The 23,094-nt window shown below is 45.5% G+C and overlaps 3 protein-coding genes across 3 annotated transcripts; all 3 read right to left on the bottom strand.

Annotated features, from left to right (window-relative positions):
- Nucleotides 1-2,711: 2,711 nt before the first annotated feature.
- On the bottom strand, nt 2,712-5,242 carry LOC146972796 (sialic acid-binding Ig-like lectin 15). The gene is made up of 2 exons (XM_085803254.1): nt 4,814-5,242; nt 2,712-3,139 (listed from the first exon to the last, which is right to left on the bottom strand). Exons 1-2 carry the CDS (start codon nt 5,172-5,174, stop codon nt 2,712-2,714), a joined length of 789 nt encoding a protein of 262 aa, XP_085659380.1. The 5' UTR covers nt 5,175-5,242.
- Nucleotides 5,243-6,555: 1,313 nt separating this feature from the next.
- On the bottom strand, nt 6,556-8,648 carry LOC146972795 (junctional adhesion molecule-like). The gene is made up of 3 exons (XM_085803253.1): nt 8,597-8,648; nt 7,900-8,283; nt 6,556-6,995 (listed from the first exon to the last, which is right to left on the bottom strand). The coding sequence occupies exons 1-3, from the start codon at nt 8,646-8,648 to the stop codon at nt 6,556-6,558; spliced, it is 876 nt and encodes a 291-aa protein (XP_085659379.1).
- A 1,978-nt stretch (nt 8,649-10,626) lies between these two features.
- LOC146972794 (sialic acid-binding Ig-like lectin 15) lies at nt 10,627-21,570 on the bottom strand. The gene is made up of 7 exons (XM_085803252.1): nt 21,499-21,570; nt 20,743-21,120; nt 19,340-19,702; nt 16,306-16,377; nt 16,173-16,223; nt 11,341-11,477; nt 10,627-10,665 (listed from the first exon to the last, which is right to left on the bottom strand). The coding sequence occupies exons 1-7, from the start codon at nt 21,548-21,550 to the stop codon at nt 10,627-10,629; spliced, it is 1,092 nt and encodes a 363-aa protein (XP_085659378.1). The 5' UTR covers nt 21,551-21,570.
- Between the last annotated feature and the right edge of the window lie 1,524 nt (nt 21,571-23,094).

Genomic DNA, 23,094 nt, shown 5'->3' with positions numbered 1-23,094 from the left:
AACCAAGGTGACAGGTGATCTGAACTCTAGCGATAGATAGTGTTCCGAGCGGTTCCGAATCATCAGAATGGGAAAAGGGGAGAAGTTTCTGCAATCGTGGTGACTCGCGCCAGCAGGGGCAGACCGCCGGTGGGTCAGTGGACCGGCCCGGTCCGGCGTGGTGCTGCAAGTGACCCGCTGACGTTAGTGTGTTTACATTTTTCTAACGTCTATGAGCGCGAGGAGTGACTATTCTCGGTCAGAGTTTTGTTTTTGCTCTCCAGCCACAGCTCCACACTAGACCAGTTCTGAGTTCACTTTCATACACTTAGCCATTCTTGTCATTACAATGAAAGGAAGTTTAGTCAGTAGGCCTACTAAATGGGCTTTTTAAAATGTTTTATCTGAAGCAATGTAGCCTCTCCCTTTATTTTCTCCTCAGAGTACACCAGAATGCCTTATTTATGTGTTAAAAATCCAAAAAAATTTCTGGGGGAGTGCCCCCAGACCCCCCCTACAGTGCTGTATAAAGATGGCAAATCAATGAAAGCCCAGCTGAGTTGGTACTATTGGAGAAGCTCCATAATAATAATAAAATATATATATTTATATATAATTTAGAATTTTATAATATAATTTACATGAATTACACTAACCCCCCCCCCTTTTTTTAATAAGGTGAAAAAAATTGACCATCCCCCCTGAATTTTTTTTACAACTCGACTACTGTCTATAACCATTAGAATCCAATATAAACTCAGTCTGACATATTAAAGGGAAATTACCCCCATCAACAAACTGAAGTGTTCTGGTAAGCTTTGAATTTGCCATTCATATCATTCATACAAACTTGGAGCGGGTAAGCTTGTGCTGGCTGCCATGTGGTGGCAGTGTGACCATCGGTAACCACGGAAACTCACCAGAGGTATGGTGTGAGGAAAGGATGGAGGGTCACAGTAGCCACGTTTCCATCAAAAGTGATTCGAATTACTGGGAAATGCGCATTAAAAGAAATTCGAATCATCTGTGTTTCCATCTACGGACTTTGCTGCATTCACGTGGAGGCAGACGGCAGACGGCCGTCGGAAACAAACCGGATGCCATTTCCACATTTCGACGAGAGAAAGCCGGTAATATTCAGGTAAACACTACGACATCGCCATGACAGTTTGGCAAGGTGAAGAGGGCCCGGGCGGGGATTGAACCCACACCTCCCAGGTAAGAGTCATGTGCGCTTGCCAGTCACCCAAAGGGACATCCCCTTGGCCAAGTAGCCAGGGCGCATGATCAATTGGAGGCATGGTGACAGGACCACCACTGTCACAACACCATATTGTCACGTGTGTTGTTTTGCCTTGTGCTGACTGTAGTAACTCGAGTGGTGAACTTGCATAACAATAATACACTCAGACGTCGGATGCCATGTTTGCTCTTTTACTAAGATTTGTAGCTACATGCAACATCGCGGGTGAAACACAACTGGGTGTGCCTATTTTACTGGGGCGGGGTAATGCAAACCCACTAACAAAGGTTCTGGGGCGCAACCCTCTAATGCAGCAGTGATCTACATTCACTCTGTAACACTGACGGACCACTTGTTTACATACATAGATGCTTGGTTATCCCGTTACATGCAGCAGCTGTCGTCCGTCTGCCCGATTCCACGTGAATGCAGCATAGAGAATACGATTGAGTTGCTTGCGATATACAACGGCACCACTAGATGGGGGGCGACCGCCATTCCTAAAGACCGCCATTCCGAGGGTCCGCTATACTGAAAATTCCCGAAGGTCCGTCATTCCGAATTTCTGAGGGGCCGCCATTCCGAAGGTGTCAATCGCGGTGTTTTATTTTGAAGGGTCAGGGACCGGATTTTCTCGTGTGTCTTTGTTTGACTTCCTGCCCGGCTCGCTCGCAGAAAATGTACCTGATGAAACGATCGCTGCAGGTTGCGAGCCGCCGGCGCTGCGAGCATAAATAAACACAGTACCGGTAAACACAGTACCGGAAGTACGCCGGAAGTAGTTGTACTACTGGGTGAAGGACCCGGAAGTCGTTTGGAACGTTGTTAATGCACCTAGCTACCTAATGTCCCTTCAAGCTTTTGCATTCAAATGGTAAATGGTCTGTATTTATATAGCGCTTTACTTTACCTGAACGATACCCAAAGCGCTTTACAGTACATCACATTCACCCATTCATTCACACACTGATGGTGGTAGCTGCCATGCAGGCAACGCTAACCACGAGCAAGGTGGGTAAGGTGTCTTGCCCAAGGACACTACGGCAGCAACCGGGACAGAGCGGGATTCGAAACGCCAACCCTCTGATCTTTGGACGACCCGCTCTACCACCTGAGCCACTGCCGCCCCACCAGGTTCAAGTGTGAACCTGGTGTCTCTAGCCTCGTAAATCAGCCGCTCCCGGAAATGCATTTCATTTCATTTCTGAGGGAGAGTCTGGCCTCATCCCCGCTGTAAGCGTTTGGACTGAAACCCTCAGAAGGCCGAGCCAATCAGCGTCGCCGCTGTGATTGACACAGCACGTTGGCCAATCAGGGACCGACTGGTGCAAAGCCCCGTCACTACACCAACTTGCTGATTGGCTGAATGGGGTTGTCTGTCAACGCTACTACTCCCGCCCAGCTCCCGCCCCCCCAAACGCTTACAGGGGGAATGAGGCCAGACTCTCCCTCAGAAATGAAATGAAATGCAGTTCCGGGAGAGGCTGGTTTACGAGGCTAGTGTGAACACGGTGTCACTGACTTGTGTGATGAGCAGCAGCAGGTGTTGTGTTTCCAGCTCACCTTTGTGACTCAGGCAGGCGATGATCCCTCCTGCAGAGATCAGTAGGACTACGACACCACGAACCACCAGTATGACCACCAGACTGTTCCTGGGGGGGTACGTCCTCTCAGCTCCGCCCACCGCGTTCTCCGCTCTGCAGGTGAGCTCCTCCCCCTCCTGCAGGTACGGCACAGAGCTGCTGACCCGGTACGGTCCTGACTGATCCAACACCGCCTGGTTCTCCATCATCTTCCCAGAGGGGAGCAGCCAGACGACCTTAGGCAGAGGGTGACCCTCCACCTCACACTGCAGCCTGCAGGGGGCGCCGTCTGGACCGGAGTCCACTACAGACAGACTGAGGATCTGAGGCTCGGCTGTGAACAGACCAATCAGAACATCAGGATGATGATAGGATGATGGGAGGAACCGCCATTCCGACATCCCACCAGTCCGACATAGGCCTCTTACTGTCTAAATGGCAACACTTAATTTTCTATCAAACATCCAGTCATTCCCACAATTCCTGCCTCCTATGGTCGGAATGACTTTTGGCACCAAAATCTTGAGAAAAAGCAGTTTTTGTGTTGGCTGCCATTTTCAGGTAGTTGTTCTCTTGTAAACAACAACAAAATCAACACTGACAAATTACTTTTGATGACAAAACATTTATTGACTGACACACACGACTTTTTTGTGTGTGTGTCTGTGTGTGTCTGATCACCGGATCCTGAGTCTGGACTTCTGGGCTCTTCGGCTTCTGACCTTCGGTACAAACAAAAAAACGTTATCTGTAGTCCTAGTCCCTAACACACTGTAAACTGTAATCGCTAAAATTGCTGCTGTCTCTGATCTTGCACCGGACGAGTCCGGAGTCAGCCCTGCCCACCGGACGCAACTAATGTGAAATGTGAAGTAAATGAGGGTGCGATAAATTCATTATACTTTTATATCTCTCAATCCAAATGTGTTTTTCTGCACTTTATTTTGATGATACAAGTCTGATCTTCACAGAGGAGTAGGACAAGACATGCAGCATGACGTTGCAATTAAAAAAAGCCTAAGACAAGATACAGTATGTAGTCCTTAGCAATCTACGTTTGGCTTCTCATCAAGATAACTCGTCTTTGGCAGTAAAAGAGTTAATAAACTGCTATTTTCTAACTTGAGCTTTACAGTTTAAATAACTGAATAAAAGTAGTTTAACTTTAGCCTCAAGATTAAGATGAGCTAATTAAACCACTGACTAAATTTAACTTTACAACTAACTAATGTTGACAAGTTTTGTTTTAAGTTACAATTTAATTAAATAATCTTATTAATTTATTAATCCCAGTTTTACAGTTTAGCTAAACAACAAACAAACAGTTGACCTCACTGACTGGTCACTGACCATGTGAAGGTGTTTGTTTGGTTATATGTTAATGTAGTGTAGAGAGGAGGTGGACGTCCAGCTCACTCTGAATCTCAGAGGAGGAAGTGTTTTTGGGTTTGATGCCAAATCATCACAGGAAATACTGATGTGTGATAAAATTATCAGACACAATCAGACAAACAGTGATGACAGGAAACCCTGCTCTGGGTTTGTAACTGGTCTCTGCAGATTAGGGTGGACCATCTGGGTGTGCCAGACCCAGACAATAACCACACCCACAATAGGCAAGGCAAGGCAATTTTATTTGAATAGCCCGTTTTTACAAACAGTTTGTCTCAAAGGGCTTTACATGGCATCACAACAACATCCTCTGTCCTTAGACCCTCACATCGACTGAGGAAAAACTCCATGGAAACCCTTTTAACAGGGAAAAACCAGCTTTGAGAAACCTCAGGGTGAGCAAAAGAGGAGGGATACCTCACCCAGGACGGACAGACGTGCAATAGATGTTGTTACAGACAAGACAACAGCTTATAGTTTAACATTCATCAGTCAGTGACATCAGCAGTTTAAATGTGACCTCAGCATGTTCACACAGTGTCACCACCCAACACAGACTGAAACACTGAGCAGGTCACTGGCTGAGAGATGATCTGGATCAGTAACTGAATCTCACCTGTTACATGCAGCTTTGTGTTCTTTTCATAGCCGTCCCACGACCTGTCCAGCTCCACCCTGCAGACGTATCGACCGTTGTCCATCAGCTGGACCTCCCTGATGAGGAGGGACAGTTCCCCCCGTCGAGGGTCTCCAGCCAGAGAATGTCTCAGTCCTGAACCTGAGCAGCCGCTGTGATCGCCTGTTGAGTCGTTTCTAAGTGAACAGGTGAAGACAGACTGAGCGTTTTGTTTTCCAACCTGAGCCAGCCACTTCACAGTGATTGGCCCTGAATAACTCTGCTGTCTGGGATGAGTGAAGTTGCAGCTGAGGACAGCGTCTTGTCCTCTGGAGACAGTGACCTCTGGAGAGACCACCATGCTCCAGTCCACTGTCAGAGGCCCTTCATCTGTCAAACACAACACAAGTGTCTTAATTAATGTTATTACAGCTCCTCAGTATCAGTGCTCAGTGAGAGATGATCATCTGTGTCTCAACTTGAGCTTGTGGGTTTGATTCCCATGTTGACAGAGATGGTACCACCAGCCGTAGCCCCCGTGGCCCTATCAAAATTTGCCAGAGGAAATTTTCTAGTTTTGATCAATCACTGTTCAATGACCATGACCATATTTGGAGGAGTGTTGAGATTATAATGGGTGTGTATTGCATGGAATGTTCAGGCTAGAGTGGGTGACATCATCAGCTAGAGTGGGAGAAGTTGTCTGAAATTATCTAAAACTTTTCTCTTTCCACGCTGCTCACAGCCAAAATTTACACTCTACACACATGATTTGTTCCACAGTTGTAAACAAACTTGTCCTTTCTCTAACAATGTGCTGAACAAAGCAGAGAGACTTACAGAATTTTAACTGTGAGCCTCTAAGTGCGGTCATGTCTCTCTCTGCTCCTCATTGACTCTAATACAAAGATTTACTGGGAGAAGCAGAACTGACCCCTGTTTATAACTCGCAAGTGTTTCCAAAATATTTACTCTAGAAACACCAAACTCATATCAAAGTGTTCAGGAAGTCCTTACGATGACCACAGTCTGCTTCATCTTCTGATAGGAGCTACCGTTTTGTCAGAATAAGCCCAAATGTGAGACCAGTGCAGAGGCAGAAAATCACCCTTTTCTCAGTGTTTCAGTCTGCCACAGCCTGGCACATGTCAATCATCGTGTGCAACCACCTCAAATTGCCGTGGCAACCTCTGAGCCTCAGGCCAGAGCCCCAGTTAGGCAGTGTTGCCAACTTGGCGACTTTCTTGCTAAATCTGGCTACTTTCCAACCCTTCTTGGCAACTTTTTTTGTCAAAAGGGACTAGCGACAAATCTAGCGACTTTTTCCGGTGTTGTTACAAACGTTTCTGGTTTGGAGACTCCGACGTGAAAGCATGTTATCACTGCTGTTTTCAACAAGCAGCGGGTGCCGTGAGGTCCGTCCCCGTCCCAAAGCACTCACCGGCGGTCAGCCTCACAGTAGTGTCACCAAAGACGGTTTATAAACCTAGAAGAAGTATAGAGTATCTTTGGTGTCACAGAGCTGTCATGATGTCATTTAGCAACTTCTAGCAACTTTTACGACAGCCAATAGCGACTTTCCTTACTGAGGAGTTGGCAACACTGCAGTTACTGACCGTGTCCACCAAACACGCTTTTAGCGCTCTGAGTGTCTACTTTCCATTCAGATCCTATGGAGTTTGGCGCTCACAGCGCTCAGCGCCCTTGGCGGAAAAAACGCCACCCACCACAGACTGAAACACTCAGCAGGTCACTGGCTGAGAGATGATCTGGATCAGTAACTGAATCTCACCTGTTACATGCAGCTTTGTGTTCTTTTCATAGCCGTCCCATGATCTGTCCAGCTGCACCCTACAGACGTATCGACCGTTGTGCATCAGCTGGACCTCCCTGATGAGGAGGGATAGTTCCCCCCGTCGAGGGTCTCCAGCCAGAGAATGTCTCAGTCCTGAACCTGAGCAGCCGCTGTGATCGCCTGTTGAGTCGTTTCTAAGTGAACAGGTGAAGACAGGCTGAGTGTCGGATTCTCCAGCCTGAACCAGCCACTTCACAGTGATCGGTCCTGAATAACTCTGCTGTCTGGGATGAGTGAAGTTGCAGTTGAGAACGACGTCTTGTCCTTTGGAGACATTGACCTCTGGAGAGACCTCCATGCTCCAGTCCACTGTCAGAGGCCCTGCATCTGTCAAACACAACACAAGTGTCTTAATGTTATTACAGCTCCTCAGTATCAGTGCTCAGTGAGAGATGATCATCTGTGTCTTGACTTGAGCTTGTGGGTTTGATTCCCATGTTGACAGAGATTGTATGACCAGCCATAGCCCCCGTGGCCCTATCAAAATTTCCCAGAGGAAATTTTCTAGTTTTTGATCAATCACTGTTCAATGACCATGACCATATTTGGGTGGGTGACATCATCTGCTAGAGTGGGAGAAGTTGTCTGAAATTATTTAAAACTTTTCTCTTTCCACGCTACTCACAGCCACAGTTTATACTCTACACACATGTTTTTTTCCACAGTTGTAGACAAACTTGTCCTTTCTCTAAGAATGTACTCAACAAAGCAGACAGATTTGCAGAATTTTAACTATGAGCCTCTAAGTGCAGCCACGTCTGTCTTTGCTCCTCATTAACTCTAATACAAAGATTTACTGAGAGAAGCAGAAGGGACCCCTATTTATAACTCGCAAGTGTTTCCAAAATATTTACTGTAGAAACACCAAAGTCACATCAAATCGTTCAGGAAGTCCTTACGACGACCACAGTCTGCTTCTTTTTCTGATAGGAGCTACCGTTTAGTCAGAATAAGCCCAAATGTAAGACCAGTGCAGAGGCAGAAAATCACCCTTTTCTCAGCGTTTCTGTCTGCCTCAGCCAATAGCGACTTTCCTTACTGAGGAGTTGGCAACACTGCAGTTACTGGCTGTGTCCACCAAACACGCTTTGAGCACTCTGAGTGTCTACTTTCCATTCAGATCCTATGGAGTTCGGCGCTCACTTGGCGGAAAAAACGCCACCCACCACAGACTGAAACACTGAGCAGGTCATTGGCTGAGAGATGATCTGGATCAGTAACTGAATCTCACCTATCACGTGCAGCTCTGTGTACTTTTGGTAGTTGTTCCCCTGACCGTCCAGCTCCACTCTACAGACGTATCGACCGTTGTGCATCAGCTGGACCTCCCTGATGAGGAGGGACAGTTCCCCCCATCGAGGGTCTCCAGCCAGAGAATGTCTCAGTCCTGAACCTGAGCAGCCGCTGTGATCGTCTGTTGAGTCGTTTCTAAGTGAACAGGTGAAGACAGGCTGAGTGTCGGATTCTCCAGCCTGAACCAGCCACTTCACAGTGATCGGTCCTGAATAACTCTGCTGCTCTGGATGAGTGAAGTTGCAGCTGAGGACGGCGTCTTGTCCTCTGGAGACATTGACCTCTGGAGAGAACTCCATGCTCCAGTCCACTGACAGAGACCCTGCAGAGGAAGATCACATCAGGACCACTTAATGTCATGTTTCAGCCTCAGGGCTGCCGTGGTTTCTTGATTCATAGAGTAAACAGGGCTTGAAGCAAAGAAGACCTTTACATTACATTACTACACATTGACCGATGGCCATAATAACATAAGCCAATGCTGATGGTTGCAGCTATTTAAAGGAAATAGTGAACATTCATTCATTTGTTGATCCATAATTTAGCAGCCGACAAGTTAAAACATGGATACAAGTCAGACCTCTGACATGATGTAAATGTTCCCATCACACTGAACACAGATGAACGGCTCTTACCTGTGACGATCACAGACAGAACAGACAGCAGACACAGAGTTTGCTTCCACATCTTCAGACGACTCGAAGAAACACAACTTCAGGGTTGAAATGTTGTATTTTCAGGAAGTGAAACACTTACTAACTGTTTAATGACAGGAAGTCTTTGAATGAGGTCAAATGTATAACAGAAACCTTGAGGGTGTTAATGTAGCTGCGCAGCTCTGCAGAAACTCACTGTTTTATGTTCTGAATTTAAATCCTTTCAGACTTGTGTGAGTTTTGTTCTGTGCAGATAATTTCCTTGCAGGTTGTTTCCTCACCTGTTTACACCTTGTAAAGGTATGGAGGATGGAGGGCGGGGCCTCTTTGACTGACAGGTGGGTAACCAAAGTCTCAGCTGCACACTGGCCCTATACTCTTTGACCATATACGGGTTGGTTGGAAGTGACGGCTGTAATGGCAGTTTCAATCCTGTTGTGTTTCAACCACTTGTCCCCACCCCCTGCCTTTTCCACCAAGATATCAGGCCTTCTTGTGTATTAACCATTTGTGAGTTGTAATATAAGTTTCACCCTCTTTATGTTTGAGTTAACCCGTTACCCTAATGATTTCTTTACAAAAATATACGGTCAGAGATATTATGGACATTACCACTGCACTGCTCCACCGTTTATTTTAGTAAAGAAATCATCACAACAAGGACAAAGTGTTAGTTTCTCTCTGTGATGGGATAGTAATGTCTTTCCAGGGTGTTTCAGAGTTTGGCTATCTGAGGTGAGTGACTACATGCAAAAACACAAAGTTTATATTGTTTCTACTCTACACTATATGAGTTCAGTGGTGTTTCTAAGGATTCCAGTCATGTACCATAGATATTTGATTGTTTTGTTTTTTTATTGAACAACGCCGCCACAGAAGAATACATATATCAGTTGTTAAATTTTTTTTTTAATATACATATATATACAAACATTCTGCTAGATCATAAAACAAAGACAGCAATGTTTTTTGGCCCTGGTGCACAGGTTGATAGACTTTAACCGTATTCCACCCTCACCTAACCCCATCCCTCCCCCACCATTTCCAGCCACGGTGCCCATCGGTCCGCAAATTGTGTGTTTTGGAATTTGATTGTTTTTTGAGTGTTTGTTGTGGTTGAAAGAATTGCCCCCATAGGTTCCCCAATGCTCCCCCCAACACTGGGTGACCATCAGGACAACAATTTAGGGGTCAAAAATGACCGGAATTCTCATTTAACACCTCACAGCACAGGATCATCTGGTAGTATAATGTTTAGAGCCATCAGATAATCGGACGTTTGAGGAGGGAAACCGGGCCAAAATCCGCCAGATTATCTTTATGTGTGGACCAGGCTTAAGGGATTTCTCTGTCTTCTCTTTGTCCCGATGCTGCATTATCGGCAAAAAGGAAAAGATCACAGTTACAGGCTGATTTCATTAACGTAAATCCCCCAAAAATTAGTGGTCCTAAAATGCTTCCTTGGGGGGCACCGCAAGTTGACTGAGGTGAAGAAGAGATGGTGGGTGCTCAGAGGCTCACAGTTTAAATTCTGTGGATTTTTACACAAACATAAATTACATGATTTTTTCCACAGTCTCTCTAACAATGTGCCCAACAATGCAGAGAGACCTACAGAATTTAAACTGTTCACCAGAATATTTACTGTAAAACACCAACATTTGCTGTAAAAATACAAAAACGAAGAATCAGCCCAAATGTGAAGCCAGTGCAGAGACAGAAAATGGAGCTCCTGATTGGCTGGAGACAGTGTGACATCACTCTGACCTGAAACTATCTGTGGCAGTGGTTAAATGTTGTGTGTGTGTGGTGCAGTAACAGCGATGTAACAGGGCTCATCCAATCACAGTCGACCACTGGAACCAGTTATTGGAGAAAGTTATTTAATCACAAAACGCAAAACAAACCATCAGCGTCTGGTTTCTGTCAACATCATCTTCATGTGCTGAGGATGAGGAGGAGGAGGAGGAGGAGGAAGATCTACTTCACCGTGGGAACCAGCTCCAGCTCTACAGCGCCACCATCAGGACAGTCAGAGCGTCACTTCCCTTCACAGAAACAGAGAGAACAGATGGGACTCAGTTTGACTTGTTTTCATACTGACATTGATCCAAAATCCATCATATTTAGATTTGCTCTCTTTAATCTATAATCAATATAAAAAGGGGCAAGTATGTAGCCTATAGTAGTACGTTAAGTCCCGCCCGGTACCGGAGGGGCCAGATGACGTGAGGCAGAAGACGAGTGCTGTGTCACCGGCAGCGGCACCTCCCGCTGCAAAGAAAGCACGCCGCTTTTTCTTTTTTTTCCTTTTTTTTCGGGCCGGGCCGGGTTCGGACAGATAATGAATGCTGGTGTGTCGGGCTCCGTCGGGTCCGGGCTTAATAACCCGGTATAACTCGGTTCGGGTTGTAATTTTCTCTAATCCAACATTAACTCAGCCTGTCACCTTTACTTCACTTTAACATCATTTTTCTGAATCAGAATTTCTGGTTTAAACTGAGAGCTGAGGGCTGAACTACAGAGCAAACTACATACACAACATCTGCATCTGAGCCGAGCGTCAGATACAGTATAACATATATAATATATAATGACCTCCACTTGCTTGTAAATTGATGAAAACGGCCGTCTTTTTGTTTTTAGGTGTCTTGGTCATATCAAATTATACTTAGGCTATACTTTGTTTATTACAAAATGTAGATTGAAACATTAATGTAGACCTTTGTAGACACAGTGATCCGTCCTGAATAACTCTGCTGTCTGGGATGAGTGAAGTTGCTGCTGAGGACGACGTCTTGTCCTCTGGAGACATGGACCTCTGGAAAGACCACGATGCTCCAGTCCACTGACAGAGACCCTGCAGAGGAAGATCACATCAGGATCAGTTAATGTCATGTTTCAGTTCTTTATAAAATGTGTTTAATCAAGCAGGGAATTGTAATCTAAAAATGATGTCATGAAACAGCACAACATGAAGCAGGAGAGACAACAGCTGGAAAACAACAAACCAGGTGAGGTGGCTCCAGACAGCTGGATCACCATCATCCTGAACACAGATCATCATCATCATCATCATCAGGCCCGTAGCCAGCCTTGTGGAGGGGGGGGTTCTTTTTTCCCAAAAAGTGGATTCCCCCCCCCCCCACCCAAAAAAAAAGTAAATAAATAATAATAATAAAGGCACACACTTCTTTTTTTCCCCATTATAACTTCACTTTGACATCACATGTTTCTCTTCCTCCACTATCCTTTACTGTTGCTCTCATTTAGGCCTACAACAAAATTTTCACCATGTAATTCATTTTTTATATATATATATAAAAAAAAGGCTTAGCTTTTTCATAACAATAATCATAATAATGTTTAATTTTTTGTGATCAATTTTTTATTTTGTTTTATTTCATTACAATTCCATTTATCCATTCCCCTTGACCCCACCCTTGTCCCGGGTCCTGGGGGTAACATTAGGTTAGGGTGATTACAGGGAAAAACAAAAACAACAGACAAACGAAAATAAATAAATAGTTATCAATAATTATCAAAAGTACATAGCAGACATATTCATGAAACAGAGAAAAACAAAACAAAACAAAACAAAAAAAAAAAAAACACGCAAGCCCATCAAAACAACGCTTTGACATTCTCAGCTGCCGCTTCTAGGTTATGTATAGCTTCTACCTTTGCCTTTTGGGCACGGGCATAATAATGTTTAATGTAGTTAAATGTATCTGTCTCTCTCTCTCTCTCTCTCTCATACTCACACACACACACACACACACACACACACACACACACACACACACATAGCACACATACCTGCAAACTGGAAATGATGATAAAGTAAACCCCTGTAGGGGGGGTCTGGGGGGATCCTCCCCCCAGAAAGTTTTTATGATTTTAAGGAGGTAAATGAAGCATTCTGGTGTACTCTGAGAAGAATATAATGGGAAGACAACATTCGCTTCAGATAAAAAAAAAAAAACACATTTGGTAGGCTACTGACTGAGGTTTCTATCTTTGTAATGGCAAGAATGGCTGGACTGTATGACACTAGTCTAGTGGGGAGCTGTGGCTGGTGAGAAAAAACAAAACTTTTTTTTTTTTCAATCTTTTGACCTGGACCAGTTTCCTCTGCTTCACCATGAGCCTCTTTAAGACCACACCACCACCACTTCTGCCCTGTTCTCATCTGTATGATGGCTGTAGCTACTGTCAGATATTAATAAATGAAAGGAGGCTCCCATTCCCATTTGGAGGTTGCAGGTATAACACACGCACACATGCACACACAGTAACGCACGCACGCACGCACCTGTTGCTGTCTCCCTCTCCTCTGCTCTCTGGACTGGGCTGCCTGGCTGTTCTTTTGGGCTACCAGGTGTGCATGGGCCTTAAGGACCGGACGCGTCAGTTCAGTCCGAAAATATGTAGAAATTAATTACGGTAGGTCAGGTAGCGCTCCTACTCGGCTTCTCTCTCTCTCTCTCTTTTCTTTTGGCCGGGTTCGGACCAACTTAATTCAGGGTCCGGGTTTCAACACCCGCGGGTCAGACCGGGTTCGGCTTTTAACTTTCAGGCCCATTCAGCTTGATGCCAGGAGCAGGACTTTAGAGCAGCATGTCAGTGCTGCTGACGCACCACCGCACCGCAGGTTGCAGAACGTCAACTCGCGCGGCGCCCTACTGCGCTGTGATTGGCTAGAACTCACAGGCTTTGGGCTGTTTGCTTCAGCAGCAGTCCAGTCAACACGGGGACACGCATCCCACACCAATCAGAGAGTTATTAGAGAGCCTAATACACGACAAGCACCGCATTTGCGGCAGCGGTGGGGTGGTGGGGGTGGGGGTGTGTGTGTGGGGGGGGGGTTCGAACGAACCCTCCGATCCCCCTTGGCTACGGGCCAATCTTACCTGTGACGATCACGGACAGAAGACACAGAGTTTGCTGCCACATCTTCAGACGACTCGAAGATTAGAAACACAATTTAGGGACTGAAATGTTGTATTTTCAGGAAGTCCACTATTTACCACTTCTTGTTCAGAGTACCTGTCTGAAGAGGAAGTCTTTGAATGAGGTCACATCACATTTATAACAGAAGCTTTGAAGGTGTTAACGCTCCTTTGCAGCTCTGCAGAAACTCACTGTTGTAAATCCTCTCACACTTGTGTGTGTTGTCTGTTGTCTGTGCCGATTATATCCTCCGTTATTTCCTCACCTGTTTACACTTTGTGTTCTTGTCTGTATACAACATCTATTGCATTTCTGCTCGTTGCTCACCCTGAGGTTTCTCCAATTTTTCCCTGTTAAAAGGGTTTTCTATGGAGTTATGGGGGATGTTGTTATGATGCCATGTAAAGCCCTTTGAGACAAACTGTTTGTAAAAAACGGGCTATACAAATAAAACTGCCTTGCCTTGCCTAAAGGTATAGCGGATGGTGGGCGGGGCCTCTTTGACTGACAGCTGGGTGAGTGTATGCACCAAAGTCTCAGCTCCACACAGGCCCCTCCTCTTTGACCATATATGGATTAGCTGGAAGTGACAGTCAGTTCAGTGTGAGCTTCAGGAATCTGTGGGGGGAGCATGTCTTCATTTACAGTCTATTATGGTGAACCAGGTTATTTCATGTAGCTACAATTTACAGATGTTCCCTAAACGCCTCAGCTGCTGCAGGCTGCAACAGAGAGGCATCAAGTCAAGACAAAGTGTTCAACAGTGAGGATGATGATGGGGTGGGGCAATTAAGGTTTCATCATTTATTTTAGGAGCTGACTCTGCAGTTATTTCAGGTTATCGTCTTCTGTCTCACGGTCTGATCTGACATCAAGGTTTTCAGACAGGAAACTAAATTTAGACTCAAAGGCACAGATGACGACGACTCATGAATTCTGTGAGGATTATTTTTAGAAATCCGCACACCAGCAAAAGCTCCAGAGCAATAATTTATTATCACCCAAGGGGAGTAACGTTTCGGGCTCAAGGACTTAGTAGGCGGCAGTGGCTCAGGCGGTAGAGCGGGTCGTCCAATAATCAGAGGGTTGGCGGTTCAAATCCCGCTCTCTCCCAGTCTCTGTCGTAGTGTCCTTGGGCAAGACACCTTACCCAACTTGCCTTGTGTGAATGCGTATGAATGATCATGGTGGTGGTCGGAGGGGCCGTTTGGCGCGAAATGGCAGCCACGCTTCCGTCAGTCTGTGGCTACACACGTAGTTTACCACCACCGGTGTGAATGTGTATGAATGAATAATGGTTACTGTACGTGCTTTGGGAAACGGTAGAAAAGAGCTATATAAATGTAATCCATTATTATTAGTATGAGGAAGGGTCCTCCATTGATCTGATTGGAGTTTTGACTCCACCTGATCAGCTTCAGGTCTGATGATGTTGTTTTTGTCGCCACAGCACCGCCTGCTGAACAAGGGGAGTGACGTTACTCCCCTTGGGTGATAATACATTTATTGGTGTGCGGATTTTTCCTTTTTCATTATTGACATTTTGTATCCAGCACCCAGCGCTAAGATTTTGGGATGTGCGTGCTTTTTCTATGTTTTCAAGATTATTTTTAGAACCCCGCTCCTGTCTGGTTGGACAGAGACGTCCTCCTGTCCTGTATATATCTAATCATCATAGACTGAGTCTGACAACGCTCTCATGTCCCACAGCATCCGAACGCCACTTCTTCAAAACACCAGGAAACATCACAACAACAAGAGGTCAGTTACAGAAACAAGCCTTTATTTAAAAAAAAAAAAAAAAAAGCATCAGTGACAAATAAGAGAAGAACAAATGGAGCTAAATATTTACAGATGACATCACATCCTCTACTTCACATGGAGACAGGTGTGTGTGGTGGGTTGTCCCTGGGAGATGACATCACTCACGTCTCACTCTGATGGCCGAGTACAGGATGTCGCTACCCGATCTGCGACGCTACCGGATCCGTGACAAAACTGGTCTGCGCATGCGCAGACCGGCCGCCATCTTGGACAGCTGCCTACGGCAACTCCACTTGGACAAACTTCATTTGGGCACTGCCCGATTTGCGTACATGCTTTAAGTTCTGTGAAATTAAAATACGGTACTGTGAAAATGATTAAAAAAATAAAATAAAATAAAATAAAAACCGCGTAGGTCCGTCATAAGACAGCCGCGGCAGACTCGTTTATTCAGTGAGTGTTGTGGTAGTTGTAATTGTTTGTGGTTGTCATGGTGATGAGGCCGGCGAGAAAAGAGGACAGTAAACATTAAAAGTCCGCCTGTGTTCCTGTTTTCTGAGCATCAAGATCCAGACCACCACAACCAACCCTCAATTTACATTACTAATAAAGTATTTAAAAAAATAAATAAAAAGATAAACCGTCTGTGGCGACGCACATAGGGCAGTGATCCTAAGTCAATTCAATTAAGTTTGTCCAAGTGGAGTTGCCGTACGTGGCTGTCACGGATCCGGTAGCGTCGCGGATCGGGTAGCGACACAGGACACCTGAGAAACAAGATGTCAGTTACCTGTCTGACTGATGTCATCAGCTCAGAGACTCTGTGTGTCACACTCACCTGGCTCCTCCTCCTCCTCCTTCAAGGAGCTGCTCCGGTCAGCAGGCGGCGCTGTGGAGACAAAAACAACATCATCAGACCTGAAGACAAAACTCCAATCAGATCAATGGAGCTGAGAGAGAGGTGGACTCACAGGAAGTGTTCCTGATCAGAGTGATGTCAGAGTAAACCAGCTGAGCCTCAGCGTCGCCCTCAGCACCTCCTCCTGATACAGAAACACAGACATTAGCTTTCAGCATGCAATGGGGCGGTGTGCAGCCGAGTGTGAAGCAGCTGGGATGAGAATCAGCTCTTCTAAGTCCGAGGCCATGGTTCTCGACTGGAAAAAGGTGGCTTGCACCCTCCAGGTCGGGGGAGAGTTCCTGCCTCAGGTGGAGGAGTTTAAGTATCTTGGGGTCTTGTTCACGAGTGAGGGGAGAACGGAGCGCGAGATCGACAGGTGGATCGGTGCGGCAGCCGCAGTAATGCGGTCATTGTATGGGTCCGTCGTGGTGAAGAAGGAGCTGAGCCGAAAGGCAAAGCTCTCGATTTACCGGTCGATCTACGTTCCCACCCTCACCTATGGTCATGAACTCTGGGTCATGACCGAAAGAACTGGATCCTGGATACAAGTGTCAGAAATGAACTTCCTCCGCAGGGTGGCGGGGCGCTCCCTTAGAGATAGGGTGAGGAGCTCTGTCACCCAGGAGGAGCTCGGAGTAGAGCCGCTGCTCCTCCACATCGAGAGGAGCCAGCTGAGGTGGCTCGGGCACCTGTATCGATGCCCCCTGGACGCCTCCCTCGTGAGGTGTTCATGTCCCACCGGGAGGAGGCCCCGAGGAAGACCCAGGACACGCTGGAGTGACTACGTCACTCGGCTGGCCTGGGAACGCCTTGGGGTCCCCCCGGAAGAGCTGGAGGAAGTGTCCGGGGAGAGGGAAGTCTGGGGATCCCTGCTCCGACTGCTGCCCCTGCGACCCGACTCCGGATAAAGCGGTAGACAATGGATGGATGGATGGATCATTCCAACATACCGCTATTCCGACATGTGAATGTCCTACCGTTCCGACAAGGCTTTAATATAAGGAAATGTGCGTTACTCAACAGGTGACTCCCTACTTAAAGACATGCTGATAGAGGAATACCCACATCCATCCATCCATCCATTTGTCCATCCATCCATCTATCCATCCATCCATCCATCCATCCATCCATCCATCCATCCACCCGGTTACATGCTGTCATTCCGACATCCCTCCATTTAGACATACCACCATTCCGACATACCGCTATTCCAACATGCAAACGTCCCACCGGCTTTAATATAAGTAAATGTGCGTTACTCAACAGGTGACGCCCTTCTTTAAGACATGCTGATAGAGGAATACCCACATCCATCCATCCATCCATCCATCCATCCATCCACTAATCCATCCACCCATCCATCATCCATCCATCCACCCAGTTACATGCTGTCATTCCGACATCCCACCACTCCAACATCCCACCATTTAGACATACCACCATTCCGACATACCGCTATTCCGACATGTGAACGTCCCACCATTCCGACAAGGCTTTAATATAAGGAAATGTGCGTTACTCAACTGGTGACTCCCTTCTTTAAGACATGCTGATAGAGGAATACCCACATCCATCCATCATCCATTGATCCATCCATCCATCATCCATCCATCCACCCGGTTACATGCTTTCATTCCGACATCCCACCACTTCAACATCCCACCATTTAGACATAGACTCCCTTCTTTAAGACATGCTGATAGAGGAATACCCACATCCATCCATCCATCCATCATCCATCCATCCACCTGGTTACATGCTGTCATTCTGACATCCCACCATTCCGACATACCGCTATTCCGACATGCGAACTTCCCACCATTCCGCGTGCGTTACATCCATCCATCCTGCTGGTTTGGGTTACCGTCAGTATTTCTGTAATATTTGACGATCTTCGTTGTCATGTTGACAATAATACAGCATACAGACTGAACTGCCTGACTCTGTATTTATATTTGTCCTTTATTCATTTGTGTATTTCGTTTCCGTTTGTTTGTTAAATTGATTTTAATCTTTTTCTGTTGAACTTCTCGTGGTCGTTTTACTTCAGAACTTGAAATATGTGATTAAATAAAGAACACCCAAACCTGAACCTGAACACCTGAACACACTGACACTGTTTCCTGCTGATATCACCGTGCACACAGGCAGAAATAAAACTTTTTGCAGATGTGAAACTGGACGGGAAGAGAAATTTAGATTAATGAGGGTTTGATAACATACCGTCGTCTGTGTTTCCATTAATAGAGGTTTGAAGTCGAGCTGAGGAGAAAAAATTAGGAAGTGGTTAAAACCTAACTAAGGTCATTAGGTCCATCCCTCCAAACCTGCAAAAACAAACAGCAAACATGCAGCAGCTTGTTAACTTAGCTGTTTTATTTTCTGTTAGTTCACTTGCTTTGGTGTGGACCTTTTTTTTACTTGGTGCAGTTCTGATTCACATTGCATTTTTTTTTTTTTACAAGCGGACCAACTTTTTTGGTTTTGTTTATTGTGCAATACCAGTGACAGACATTAAGCAAACATAAAGATAGGACACGGCACAAGACAGGAAAGACATGACACAGCAACACAGCAAAAAAGTAAATGGGTTGAGATGAATTGTGATAAGGAGCAAAACAAGAAAAGAAGAGAAAAAATAAGTAAATAAATTAGAAAATAAAAAATAAACATCAGCTGCCAATCGGTCAATAAACGACCAATAAAAACCATCCAATAAACACACAACCAGAAACACAGGCTGTATTCGAAACTGCATATTGTTGGTACATACTGGCCTAAAGGCAGTATGTAGTATGCAAACAAAGGCAAAATCTGCAGTATATGAAAAATTCCCGGATCTATTGATTCAGGAAAATTCTCCAGTATGCATATGACCAGTCTACATCTTGTACTGTATCCCACAATGCAATGCAATGCAATTCACCCCTGACCTCCAACCTGAACCAAAGACGGTTTAGAGTAGTGAAGTAGCTTTGCCGTACCGTAATCATGTTATATAACGTAATATTTACACTACAGTTGTTAGACTTAATCAGTGAGACCAACATTTATATGTTTATAATAATAATAATAATAACTGATGAGCCATGACTGACTCTCACCTCTGTATCTGCGGTAGGCGATGATCCCTCCTGCAGAGACCAGCAACACCGTGACCAGTCCACACACCACCAGTATGACCACCAGACTGTTCCTGGGGGGGTACGTCCTCTCAGCTCCGCCCACCGCGTTCTCCGCTCTGCAGGTGAGCTCCTCCCCCTCCTGCAGGTACGGCACAGAGCTGCTGACCCGGTACGGTCCTGACTGATCCAACACCACCTGGTTCTCCATCTTCTTCCTGGAGGGGAGCAGCCAGACGACCTTAGGCAGAGGGTGACCCTCCACCTCACACTGCAGCCTGCGGGGGGCGCCGTCTGGACCGGAGGGTGAGTCCACTACAGACAGACTGAGGATCTGAGGCTCGGCTGTGAACAGACCAATCAGAACATCAGGATGATGGTGAGACTCAGGTAGAGCACTGGAAAAGAGAGTAACGGCACCACAATTGACTCCCGTGGTAAGGGTTTAAGGGTTTAAGGGTTTAAGGGTTTAAGGGTTTTGCGCCCCTAGTGGCAGGATGTGGGTATTGCAAAAGTGCCCAGAAAACTCATTCACTCCAATGTATGTGTGTTGACCGCTTGCTTGTAAATTGATGAAAACAGCTGTGTTTTTGTTTTTAGGTGTCTTGGTCATATCAAATTACACTTATAATTTGTTTATTACAAAATGTAGATTGAAACATTAATGTAGACAACTGTTTTTTTGTGTTGTTTTTTTACTCGCCTATGTGTTAATGTTTATCTGTAAAGGATCCTCAATGATGCTATTAACGTGGGTGATCTATAAATGTCCTTAAATTATTGAAAACACCACACTGCTCATTCACCAACAATGCAGAGATGTCAGTTCTTGGGCGCTTTTGCAAAACCCATATTCCTCCACCAGGAGGCGCTGCCATTGGACCAATGCTGTCCTTACTCTCTTTTCCAGTGCTCTAGACTCAGTTACATCTATTTCCTGCAGTCTATCGCCAACACTTCAAGTGTTTTTACTTCATTAAAGTCACATGTCAAACTTACGACTGTAAGCAGGCCACAAAAATAGAAACGTGCACTTCCCCTGTGAACTGATCTTCAGCAGCAGCAGCTAATTTTTGTTCCTTTCTTTGTCAATCAGTCAACTCCATCCACTGTGAGCTGCTCATGAAACTTAACTGTCTCCACTGATTACATGGAGGAGTTAACAAAATAAAAGTCTGTGTGTTGTTGTTGACCTTCAGCCTTGTGTCTGAAAGGAAACTACAAACACTTCATCTAAGAATTGTAAAAATTAACTTTCTTTCAGAGGTTCTGCATAAAGTCTCTTTGTGCATCTAAAGTCCGACAGACTCTGATGTTTCCTTTTCTAACAGTAAAAACTCTTCAGTCGTCTGGACAAAGACCTTCAGGTCTGAGGTGAGTCTTACCTGTTACATGCAGCTGTGTGTACTTTTGGTATCCATTGTTGTCCAGCTCCACCCTGCAGACGTATCGACCGTTGTCCCTCAGCTGGACCTTCCTGATGAGGAGGGACAGTTCCCCCCGTCGAGGGTCTCCAGCCAGAGAATATCTCAGCACAGAATCTGAGCAGTTGCCTCGATCACCTGTTGAGTTGTTTCTAAGTGAACAGGTGTAGACAGACTGAGCGATTTCTTTTTCAAAATGAACCCGCCACTTCACAGTGATCGGTCCTGAATAACTCTGCTGTCTGGGATGACTGAAGGAGCAGCTGAGGACGACGTCTTGTCCTCTGGAGACATTGACCTCTGGAGAGACCACCATGCTCCAGTCCACTGACAGAGACCCTGCAGAGGAAGATCATAATTAATGTTGGTTCAGGCTGGACTGACGGTCTGAGGACACATAGGGACACATGGCTGCTAAAGTTCCCAACAACATGTCAGTAGATGGACGGGTTTCAGACTGCAGGAGCTTCTGGTTGATGCTTCATCACGAAGCTGATCTGGGTTTGGACCATGGCACCAGGACCTGGTCTCTTGCTCTGGTCCAGACTCGTTTATACAAAGAGAAAGCTCTTTGTATAAACTTGTTCCTTCTTTCTGAGTTCAGACTTCAGAAACTCCTTTAAGTCTCAGTGAGTCAGCAGTAGTTGGACATTGAGGACAGAGGAGACACCAGAGGTCCCATCCTGCCTGAACAGAAGGTAAAGAGTGTGAACTCACCTGAGACGACGGCAGACAGGAGGAGACAGAAGAGCTGAGTCTGTGGCTGCATCCTCCCACTGACCAGAGACTCTCACTCTACAGCTGCATTATAGAGGAAGTCTGGTTCCACGAGGCAAATATATTTCCTGTTTGAGGGAGGAGCCTTTAAAGAAGACACACACACATTCTCAGCTGTGTTGCAAACAATCTACAGGTTTTTGTCCTGAGAGTGTCACCAAAGGTAAAGGTCATAGGGTCATCGTCAGGACCTGATACTGAGCCACAGACTGGAATCAAAGGATTTAAAGAGGAACTCTGTATAGTATTTCCACCTTAACTCAGCTCCATGTGTCCCTTGTCTCCAGCTCCAGAGTCCTAGTTCTGCTTTTTTTTTTTTAAGTATATTTGTTGGCATTTTTGCCTTTATTTGACAGCACATAGTGAGATAAACAGGAAAGGGGGAGGCAGAGAGAGGGGGAATGACATGCAGGAAAGGTCTGCCCAACGCTGGATTCGAACCGGGGACGCCTGAGTTGAGGACTGTAGCCTCTACATGGGGTGGCCGCCTTAACCACTGCGCCACGCACCGCCCCGGAGTCCTAGTTCTGGTTAAATCAATGCCTTGTAACTAGTTCTACTAGGTACTAGGTGTCCCAGCTCTCGTCTCCATGGCGACACCGCCACACAAACGTAACACGCTAACCCGTAACCCGTAATCTCTTGTTGATGACAGATAAGACTACACAGATATACACATGGTAACGTGGTAGATGATGAATAACCTTATCCACCGCTCCATGGATTGATTTCTCACCGGCTTCGTTGTTGGAAACAAATGATGCACATGGAGGAGAGGAGGGTTAGAGACACAGAGGAGGAGACACCACACCTGGAGAGTTCATAAGAAATATATGCCCAAGCAGAATACATAGTAACTGTTGAAGGCATTAACATTTCTAATTTTCATTTCTAATATTTGTCTCTGCATCTTCAGGACACCAATTCAAAGCAGCCAAACTGTCTGCAGCAATTGGTTTGGACCTGAGAATGAAAATTTACACAGACATACAGGTGTGTGTTTGAGTAAAATGAGCACTTTTGTTTTATTCTACTGACAACATTATCTCCCAAATTTGAAATAAAAGTATTGTCATTTAGAGCATTTATTAGCTATGGTCAAAATAACAAAGTGTTTTGAGACCTTGATTATTATTAATAATAATAATAATGCAAAAGAAAACAAGTTCATATTCATTTTTAAACAACACAACACTATTTATTTTAACTTAGAGTTCAGGAATCAGCACTGGTGGAATATCCCCCAATTTTAATTGCAGCAGTGGTTTTTAATAATCTTCATTAGACATGATCACATGATCAGTGCCTCATTAAGAAGAGTGAGATGAGCTTCTGTTGGAGCAGCTGCCAAACATGTAGAGAAGCTGAGTTAAGAACGTTTTTGGAGTGGTCCCTCCATTTTGTCCAGAGCTGTACATCCACTTTACGTTCTTTCCGACAGAGAAGCACTAGAGCTCATCAGCACAGCGTCTCATCATCAGTCAGTACTGTATGTTGATAAAGGTCCATGATGGTGTCTGTTTGGTTTCTGTGGTT

The sequence above is a fragment of the Trachurus japonicus genome, chromosome 16, assembly GCF_045865225.1.
Source record: "Trachurus japonicus isolate A0001 chromosome 16, Traja_1.0".
Classification (NCBI taxonomy): domain Eukaryota; kingdom Metazoa; phylum Chordata; class Actinopteri; order Carangiformes; family Carangidae; genus Trachurus; species Trachurus japonicus.
Note: the sequence above shows the minus strand (reverse complement) of the source record. Positions and strands in the feature narration are given on the sequence as shown.